The sequence below is a fragment of the Carlito syrichta genome, unplaced genomic scaffold, assembly GCF_000164805.1.
Source record: "Carlito syrichta isolate Samal-C Ts95f unplaced genomic scaffold, Tarsius_syrichta-2.0.1 Scaffold303214, whole genome shotgun sequence".
Classification (NCBI taxonomy): Eukaryota; Metazoa; Chordata; class Mammalia; order Primates; family Tarsiidae; genus Carlito; species Carlito syrichta.
Window position 1 is genome coordinate 260,494 of NW_007247310.1, and position 10,685 is coordinate 271,178.

Sequence of the window (10,685 nt, forward strand, 5' to 3'; positions counted from 1 at the left end):
AAATTAGCCGGGTGTGGTAGCGCGCACCTGTAGTTCCGGCTACTTGGAAGGCTGAGGCGGAAGAATTGCCGGAGCCCAGCGGGTCGAGGCTGCGGTGGCCAGGAGTGGCCACTGCACTCCACTCTGGGCAACAGAGTGAGACTCCAACTCAAAAAAAAAATAAAAATAAAGAATAGGCTGGACATGTTGGCTCACGCCTGTTATCATAGTACTTTGGGACGCTGAGACAAGAGAATCACCTGAGAGCAGGGGTTCGAGACTAGCCTAGGCAACACAGTAAAACCTCATCGCTACAAAAAAAATCCAAAAATTAGACAGGTGTAGAGGTGCATGCCTGACTCAAAAAAGAAAACAAAAGAAAGAAATGGTAATTCTACTTGTTAGGTTAAAAATCCCAACGGGGCTTCCAAAATGTTAGGTCAGACCTGATGGAATAGTCTGTGATCCCATGCCATGGGAAAAATGCAAAGAATTGCACAGCAGTTAGTAAATTAGAGAGAGAGAGAGAAAGAGAGAGAGAGAGGAGATTCGCCTCTTCTAGAGGGGTCCAAAGCTAAGAAGCATAGTGGCCATAACTCAAAGAGCCATGTGGCCAGACCAGAGTTTAGCAAAGCAATGACCAATGGCTGCTTGAGATTGAATGCTTTTAAAACCTTTCCTTTGGTGTGAGGTAGGTCATTAAGGTGATTGAGTGGTGGTCTATTTCGTGTCATCACAAGGGGACAGGTAAGCACAGATACTGACATCAGATGAACGGCAGGTAGGTGGGTGGGCTGGTCACATGACTGCTGCCATGGTGATGGGGTCTGTCATGAACCATGAACGTCATGAAGGGCTAATTAGGTTAGCTTGTTGCTTTTGCAAATACTTGGAATAGAAAAGATGATTAGTCCAGAGGGAGGTGGCTCATACCTATAATCCCAGCACTGTGGGAGGCCGAGGTGAGAGGATTGCCTGAACCTGTGGGTTCGAGACCAGCCTGAGCAACATGGCGAGACCTCATCTCTACAATAAATCAAAAAATTAGCTGGGCATGGTAGCACATGCCCATAGTTCCAGCTTCTTGGAAGGCTGAGGTGGAAGGATCTCCTGAGTCCAGCAGGTCAAGGCTGTGGTGGCTGGGAGCGTGCCACTGCCCTTCAACCTGGGTGACAGAGTGAGACGCCAACTCAAAAAAAAAAAGAAAAGCTAGTTAGTACAAAACAAGCTGAGGAAGAAGCTGTAAAACAATTCTCAATAGCTACCTCTGAGAATATTAAGAGGATCTGATAGAACTAGGCCATTCTTTATTTTAAGATGATTCCATTAAATAATCCCATTTTGGCATGACCCTTTCTCTACCCTCGGGCCTTTGCTGTGAGACCTCCCTAGGTGGTGTCTCTTCTGTCTTTCCATAGCACCAGTCCTTGCAGTGTGTGTGCCTGCTTTATTCTTGTTCTTTCTTTGCTCCTACAATTCTTCATGTGCCTCTATTTATTGCCATTGTTCTGTGGTTATTTTTAATGCCTGCAGTGTGATATAATTGTGCACTACCTCTGCCTCTAAAAATCCAGTTTGTAGTCTTATTCTGCAGTTTTGTCAGTTCTGCACCCTGGGATAAGTCACTTAGCCTCTCTGAAGCTCTTTCTGTACAATGAGAGGAGTGGACTATATATGCCTGCAGGTCCTCCTTTCCTGCCATTGAGGCACAGGTAGCCTGCCAGCAGGTTTGTTTAATCTGTTCAGCAGTTTTAAAGCATTAATTTTTAGATTCCTGCCTTTCACTCAGCAGTTTTATTTTAGGAATTTACTTATTAGGAAATGACCACACAAATACACAAAGATGTGCCTTCAAAGATATACAAATATGCCCATTAAACCATTCCCCATAATATTAGGAAAAGCAACTTTTGATATTGTGCTTTATAGTAAGAAATATGCTCGAGACCAGCCTAGGCAGCATAGCAAGACCTCATCTCTACAAAAAAAATCAGTCTGGTGTGGTGGCGCACCAGTAGTCCCAGCTACTTGGGAGACTGAGGCAGAAGGATCACCTGAGCCCAGGAGGTCAAGACTGTGGTGAGCCGTGATTCTGCCACTGCACTCCAGCCTGGGCAACAGAGTGAGACCCCAAATCAGAAAAAAAAAAGGAATATGTATATTTTGGTGTTTGTTCCTTGCACAGATCTCCTATAACCCTTAAAATTTCCTGAGCAATAGGGGCTAAGAGAATCTTTTACTCTAAAATTTGGTCTTGACTGATTCCTGACATTGAGCTCCTGATCCCTTAGAATTTTCTGCCTGATGGGAGCATCTTTGGTTCTAATGAGGTGACTCTTAGTAGCCCCTTTACGGGAGCTGGTCACCAGAAAGACCAAACCGTGATTAGAAGCTTGCAGGTTTCATCTCCATCCTCCAAAGGGGGAGAGGGGCTGGAAATTGAGCTACTAATTGATCGTGCCTACCAGATGAATTTCAGCCTTCCTCGGAATCCCTGAACTCTGACTCAGTTTCCTGGGGGGTGACTGTAGCCTTCCCCACCTCCCCTCAGCTGAGCCTAGAATAGAGAGGCTAGGTGCGTCCCCTGTGGGAGAGGCATTGAATAAAGTGAGGATCCTTGCCTGAACCATCCTAGCTCACATTTACTTGGCAAAAAATGAAAAGTTTTTTTTTTTTTTTTTTTTGAGTTGGAGTCTCACTCTGTCACCCAGACTGGAGTGCAGTGGCCACTCCCGGCCACCGCAGCCTCGACCTGCTGGACTCCGGCGATCCTTCCGCCTCAGCCTTCCAAGTAGCAGGAACTACAGGCGCGTGCTACCACACCCGGCTAATTTTTTTAATTTATTGTAGAGATGAGGTCTCGCCTGCCCAGGTGGGTTTCGAACTCGGGGGCTCAGGCAATTCACTCACCTCAGCCTCCCAAAGGCTTGGGATTACAGGCTGAGCCTTTGAGCCTGGCTAGATTTTTTTTTTAAATCTCTGAACTACTGGGTTTGAGAGCTTCCAGATTGCTGAGCACACCTGGAGGGCATGGAAGCCCCTCCCCCTGTCCCTGTGTCCTGCCTGTGCCATTCTTCCAGATTATCTGGCTTGCTGTCTGTAGCCTTTGTAAATGGGGAAGTATAAGGTTGTTTTCCTGAGTTCTGTGAGCAGGTCTAGCAAATGAGTTGAACCTAAGGAAGGTGTCACAAGAATCTTGATTTATAGCCAGTTGGTCAGAAGCACTGGTCAAAAGCACAGGTCACAGCTTGGGACTTGTGATAGGCATCTGAAGTGGGAGCAGTCTCAAGGGATTGAGCCCCTATCCTGTGGGAGCTGACACTATCTCCAGGTGGATAATGTCAGAGTTTAAATTACAGAACAGTCACTTGATGTCTGCTGAAAGATTTCTAGATATATGGGGGGAAACCCCCACATGTCTGGTGTTAGAAGTGAAGTTGTTTTTTGTGTTTTTTTTGAGTTGGAGTACTAACCCGTCACCCAGACTGGAGTACAGTGGCATGCTCCTGGCCACTGCAGCCTTGACCTGCTGGGCTCCGGTGATCCTTCCGCCTCAGCCTTCCAAGTAGCTGGAACTACAGGCATGCACCACCACACCTGGCTAATTTTTTGATTTATTGTAGAGATGAGGTCTCGCCAAGTTGCCCAGGCGGGTCTCAAACCCACGGGCTCAGGCAATCCACTCACCTCAGCCTCCCAAAGCGCGGTATTACAGGCTGAGCTACCGAGTCTGGCTGAACCTAGGAGTTCAAGACCAGCCTGGGCAACATGGCAAAACTCTATCTCTATTTATTATTATTATTATTATTATTATTATTATTATTATTATTATTATTATTTTGAGTTGGATTCTCATTCTGTTGCCCAGACTGGAGTGCAGTGACACGTTCACAGCCCCAGCAGCCTCAGCCTGCTGGGCTCAGGCGATCTGCCTCGGCCTTCCAAGTAACTGGAACTACAGACACATGCCACCATGTCTGGCTCATTATTTATTTATTGTAGAGACAAGGTCTCATCAAGTTGCCCAGGCTGGTCTGGAACCTGTGGGCTCAGGCAGTCCTTATACCTCGGCCTCCAAAGTACTGGGATATTAGGTGTGAGCCACCACGCCTGGCTTATTTATTTATTTATTTATTTATTGAAAAGGGAGGAAGTATTGTGGAAAATATGAGAGTAGGAAAATAGTTTGGTTTTTCCTGTCTCTTACACAGCTTCAACATGCAACCTTAGTGAATGGGCCAAAGGGATTGATGGCCCAGTTTCAGTGAGTGCCATCCATGTGACATGCTCTGGTCTGGTGTTGGGGATACATCAGTGGACTCCACTGAGATCCCTGCAGGCAGTCAAGAAACAAGTGACAGAAATCGGAGAGTGGGTGGTCTTTTAGAAGACAATAAGCTCTGCGGACACAGGGGATGTGAGCAGATGGGGAGCATACTTTAAATACGGTGTCCAGGGAGGGTAGCCTCACTGAGAAGGGCTGGTCATTAGTGAAGGAGTCAGCTACGCAGACGCCCAGGAGATGCACGCTCCAGGCAGAAGGAACGGTGCCCAGGCCCTGAGGCAGGAGCATGCCAGTGTGTTCAGAGCTGAGTGAGGATACTGGGGGCTGGGCAGACTGAGTGGGAGAGGAAGGGGGGCAGGGGGACCCGGGCCCAAACTACAGGGATATTTGTAGTCTTTGTGGGGATTGTGCATCCTATTCCGCGGGAGACAGGTTATGTCTTTGCAGGATGTAGCAGAGGCATGACGTGATCCATTTCTGTGCTTTAGAAGGAATAGTCTGACTGCTATTTAAGAACAGACTGTCGGGACAAGGAGGAACAGGGAGACTATTTAGATTACTTGCAGCAACACAGGCAAGAGAGAGACAAGGATGACTCAGAGGGGAGGAGAATGAAAGTGTTGAAAACAGCTCAATTCCAGACATATTCTAGAACCTGCAGGCCTTGCCGACCGAGTGGATGTGGGGTGCAAGAAAATCTTCAGGTTTTCAGCCTGAGTAACTAGAAGGATGGAGCCACCCTCCACTGAAATGGCAGAGGCGTGGGTGGGCAGGTCTTGGAGGAGAGATCAGAGTTCATTTTGGAAGTGTTGAGCTTGAGAAGTCTGTTAGATAGCCAACAGAAATTATGCCTTTACTGGCTGTTAACATGGAATGTGTCGCCAGTGTTTAGCAGAGTAACTGGCCCTGCAGATATATTGGTGGGATGAAAGAAAGAAGTGATTCAAGTATTAAGGGAAACAAGTATTGGATGATCCCATTGTATTTTATGTGTACGTGTATGCACATACACACATTTGTGTAAGAAAAGGAACAAACAAATAGATATGAAAATATTAACAGTGACCTTATAGGATATGGGATTGTGAGTGATTTTAATTTATTTCTCTTTTTTGAGAATTGGCATTTCCTAGTCTCTCTATAAAGTGATTTATATAAAAGGGAGACATACTCCCAAGGGTAAGAAGAATGACTTTCTTCTCTTGATAAGTTACAGGGTTTTTTCAATTATACTGGTTTGTTTGACTCTCAAGGTGTTGGTAGGTTTTTGTTTCTTTACAAATAGGAATACTGTGCACAGGCTGCTCTTTTTGCTTTTGAAGTATTTCCTCATCATCTACTCCCAAAATTAGAAATGATACTCTAAAAGCTGTAAAGATTTGTGACTCTTCTTAAATAATGCCAGATTACTCTGCAGAAAAACTGAACCAATCTAGAATTCTGGCAGTAAAAGAATGCCAGACAGTCCATTTGAAAGCTGTCTCCCCTACTAGATCAGGATTTCAATTTCACACTGAGAAGTTACTCATCAGCATGTCTCCAGCCACCAGGGGGACATCAAAAGGCTTCACATGGATCTTCATACTTTTCAGGTGTAGGAATCGGTGTGGTCCATGCTGGGTATGAGAGGCGCCTGGCCCATCACCTGGGAGCACACAGCACACCCTCTATCCTAGGCATCATCAATGGGAAGGTCTCCTTCTTCCACAATGCGGTGGTCCGCGAGAACCTACGACAGTTTGTAGAAAGCCTCCTTCCAGGGAACTTGGTGGAGAAAGTAAGTAACTACCAAGGAAGACATTACTGACAAGTAGTTGAAGAGGTGCCCAGGACTGCCAGTTGCCCAGAACTTCCTCTGTGGTCGGTCCTTTCAGACCTGAATTTCATTTTGAGCAGGGCAAGACACATATTATTAATTACTTACTCAGACTAAGTCATTTAAACGAAGTCTGTAGGAGACTGAACATCAAAACAGATGAAGTACAGGGACTGAAAGAATTCCTGTTAATAATCATCTTGCATCTGAGCCTAGAATGACAATGGCTATTTTCTTAAAAAACAAAAAAATTAGATCACATGGTTAAATGAAGGATTTCTTTCCAGTTCATTAATTTGTTATACATGTAGAGGTATTTGTCTTATGAAAATATTCAAATTACATTATATTTGGCTATATATTTAATGATCGTATCTATAGAAGACACCAGGCTCCATGAAATCAAATATTATTTTTGAAACTTATAGTGACACAGCAGTGTGAATGAATTTCACAAAGAAAAGATTGAACTGAAGAAACCAGACACAGAGTTCATGCTAGTGTATGATTTTTTTGTTAAAGCATCCAATTTTTTTTTCTAGTATCTTAAGAGTAGGGAGAGTAACTAGAACAGGATCTCATTTTGCTTTAAATAATTGATTCTTTTAACAAGAGTTAAAATAAAACAGGGTTAAACATAGAAAGGGAGCGTGAACAGAGAACAATTCCCATCATATTTCTACATTCATTCTTCATAAACTGTCCTGCCAGGATCATTATCCAAAGAAGAAATATTTGTTGGAATTAGCTTAAAAGGTTAGAGAATAATGTAGGCTCCTACAATATTGATAAGTAACTGGGCATGGTGTCTCATGCCTGTAACCCCAGCACTTTGGGAAGCAGAGTGAGAGGATTACCTGAGGCCACGAGTTCGAGGCCACAGGTTCAAGGTCAGCCTGGGCAACAATGGTGAGACTTCGTCTCTACAAAAAATCAAAAATTAGCTGAGCGTGGTGGTGCACACCTGTGGTTCCAACTACTTGGAAGCCTGAAGCAGAAGGATTGCCTGAGCCCAGCAGGTCGAGACTGCTGTGGCCGTGAGTGTGCTACTGTACTCCAACCTGGGCGATAGAGTGAGACCCCAACTCAAAAAATAAATAAACAAAAATTAAAGGAATAAAGAATAGAATCTCTGTCACCCTGGCTGAGTATAGTGGCATGCTCATGGCCACCACAACCTTGACCTGCTGAACTCAGGCAGTTCTTCCACCTCAGCCTTCCAAGTAGCTGGAACCACAGGCGTGCACTATCACGTCTGGCTAATTTTTGATTTATTGTAGAGATGAGATCTCCCCAAGTTGCCCAGGCTGGTCTCAGGTAATCCTCTTGCCTCTGCCCCACAAAGTGCTGGGATTACAGGTGTGAACCACCACACCCAGCTTATTCTTTTAATAGTTTTAGTCAAATGAAGACAACAAGATAAGTTGTCTGCATTTTTTTATTTTTTTGCACACAGTCTTTTACCCATGCTTGATTTGTTTACTTATCTCCTGACTGGAGTGTAATACAGTTAGGAATTGACTATTGAAACTGATATTCTATTTTCAATTTAAGGTTACAAATAAAAATTATGTGAGATTCCTCTCTGGATGGCAGCAAGAGAATAAACCACATATCCTTCTGTTTGACCAAATGTTTGTTGTGCCACTGCTGTACAAGGTACTTTCTATGCTGGTGTGACGTTTTCATTTTGGGGGGGTGAAAAGTCATCCCCAAGTTGGGACCTGTAGCCTGTTTGTCTTTTTTGTAAGTGGTAGTTTATTCCATGAGAAATGTTTGAAGACCAGAAATGTTATTTGGCCGCCATTCATTGAGCACCTACTGGTGCCAGTTGCTATGCTAGTGCTTTCTTTCATGCACATATCAATCTTCAAAAGAAGCCAGTGATGGCGATATTACCCCCAGTTCATAGACCAAGATAGAGGCTTAGAGTGGTCATATAACCTCCCCAAGGTCCCACGCCAGCCTGGTGAGCGTGATTCCCGTTGAAGCCTTCCTGAACTCCAAACCGCCCTCTTAGTGCTGCCCTCTGCTACACTCACAGCACATCTTTCATCCTCACTGTGACATGCAATGAGAGGGAAGGTGTCCTAGCCAGTGGCATGGTCCCTGCCATCTTACCTCATTGGGATACAGGTAATTCCCAATGCACTATATCTCCCACCCAGTACAGATCTCGATGACTGTTTTGTTTTATCTATGAAAAAATAATTATTTTTATCTCTGAAAAAATAATGTTTGCCTTGTTTGTATAGTTTCTGCTCGTGGAACACCCTAGAAGTTCCAGGAGTGCACAGGTGTATGGAAGCCCTAGTGGGGCTGAGCAAGCAGGCTCTTCCCCACCATTGCTGGAAGTCCACCTTTCCATGATGTGGAAGTTAGATACTGTGCTACCAGTTTTACTCTCTTTCTCTCTGTTGTGCTCCAACAGTTGGTTGCCTTTGCACACAAAGATTATTTATCATTTGGCTATGTATATATGGGCCTGCGAGGAGCGGAGGAGATCACCAGGCAGTACAACATCAACATCTATGCCCCCACCCTCTTGGCCTTCAAAGAAAACACAAACAAGCCTGCCGATGTTATCCAGGTATGCCAATTGCCTTGTTTTAAGTTTCCTTCACATTTTATCTCAAGCCTTCATGTAAATGAAAAATTGAACAAAGCAGCTGAGGGGAAAAAGAAACTAGTCTTATGTCTCTTCTTTCAGATGTACAAATTTTTTAAATGAACTTGTTTTTTCACTGACTTTACCTCTAAAGTGCTCTTGTTGGAAAGCCAACAATCTTTTTTCCTAAATAAATTATAAAATGAATTTAAAAGTTAAATGTCCTTGGGTGGCTGAGGTGAGTGGATTGCCTGAGACTGCAGGTTCAAGACCCTCCTGGGCAACTTGGCAAGACCTCATCTCTACAAAAAATCAGAAATTAGCCGGGTGTGGTAGCACGTGCCTGTAGTTTCAGCTACTTGGAAGGCTGAGGCGAAAAGATCACCGGAGCCCAGCAGGTCAAGGCTGCGATGGCCGGGAGTGGCCACTGCGCTCCAGTCTGGGCGACAGAGTGAGACTCCAACTCAAAAGAAAAAAAAAAAAAGATAAATGTAACACAGGCCAGGTACAGTAACTCACACGTATAATCCCAGCATTTTGGAAGACTGAGACAGGAGGATAACCTGAGTCCAAGAGTTTGAGACCAGCCTGTGCAACAGAACAAGACCTTGTCTCTACATAGAAATTTAAAAGTTAGCTGGGTGTGGTGGCTCATGTCCTAGCTACTCAGGAGGCTTAGGCAGGAGGATCATTTGAGTGCAGGAGCAATGATTACGCCACTGCACTCCAGCCTAGGTGACAGAGCAAAGACCCTGTCTCTTAAAAAAAAGAATGTGAGCCAGGCTCAGTGGCTCACCCTGTAATCCCCTGCCTTTGGGAAGCTGAGGTGGGTGGATTGCCGGAGCCCATGGGTTCGCGACCCGCCTGGGCAGCGAGACCTCATCTCTACAATAAATCAAAAAATCAGCCAGGCGTGGTAGCGCATGCCTGTAATTCCAGCTGCTTGGAAGGCTGAGGCGGAAAGATCACCGGAGCCCAGCAAGTTGAGACTCCGGTGGCCGAGAGCGGCCATTGCACTCCAGTCTGGGCGACAGAGTGAGACTCCAACTCAAAAAAATAAAAAATAAAGAAAATAAAAACTGAAAAGTTAACATTTTTCTACCCATCAAATTGTCAAAGATTTTCAAAGTTAAAATACTCAGTACTGTTGCAAATGCACTCTTTTTGCCTTGCTAGAGGAAGTAGGCATTCAGAAAAGAAATGTGGTAAAATTGTATTAAATGCGTAGATTTGTGAGTAATCCCGAGTACCTGTTAGGTACCAAACACTGTTCTGGGAGATAGGGGTCAGCATTGAACAAGAGCAGCAGAACCCTGCCCTGGATCCTACTGGAGAAGACAGGGTGGTATGCTGTTCAGTGATAAGTGCTGAGAAGAAAAACAAAGCTGAAAGGAGGAAGGTGGAGCACTGGGCGGAAGGGTTGTAGTTTTAAGGTAGAATGACCTAGAAGGGCCTCATTAAGAAGACAGTGCTTGAATAAGGACCTGAGGAAGGTGAGATTACCTTTTAAGGATCTAAGGGAATAGGAACTCAAGCAGTTATATATAAAGATGTTAAGTATGACTATTGTTTTTTTTTTTTGAGTTGGAGTCTCACTCTGTCGCCCAGACTGGAGTGCAGTGGCCGCTCCCGGCCACCGCAGCCTTGACCTGCTGGGCTCTGGCAATCCTTCCGCCTCAGCCTTCCAAGGAGCTGGAACTACAGGCGCGTGCTACCATGCCTGGCTGATTTTTTGATTTATTATAGAGATGAGGTCTCACTGCCCAGGTGGGTCTCGAACCCGCGGGCTCAGGCAATCCACTCACCTCAGCCTCCCAAAGGCGTGGGATTACAGGCTGAGCCACCAAGCCCGGCCAAGTATGACTTTTAATAGTGAAAACTGGAAAAAAAATACAAGTATTCCATATAAGGAATATTATATAGTCGTTTAAAATGACAGCTTCGCTGGGCTCGGTGGCTCAGCCTGTAATCCCGCGCCTTTGGGAGGCTGAGGTGAG

At 45.0% G+C, this 10,685-nt stretch overlaps 1 protein-coding gene across 4 annotated transcripts in view; it reads left to right on the plus strand.

The window, feature by feature from the left end:
- Window positions 1-10,685, plus strand: part of DNAJC16 (DnaJ heat shock protein family (Hsp40) member C16) — a 42,170-nt gene that overhangs the window by 18,621 nt on the left and 12,864 nt on the right. For 3 of the 4 annotated variants that reach the window (XM_008058114.2, XM_008058115.2, XM_008058116.2), the window contains exons 5-7: window positions 5,857-6,041; window positions 7,635-7,739; window positions 8,512-8,670. In XM_008058114.2, coding sequence (XP_008056305.1) covers window positions 5,857-6,041; window positions 7,635-7,739; window positions 8,512-8,670 — 449 coding nt within the window. The remainder of the gene's footprint in view (window positions 1-5,856; window positions 6,042-7,634; window positions 7,740-8,511; window positions 8,671-10,685) is intronic. The other variant, XM_008058117.2, reaches the window with a different exon arrangement.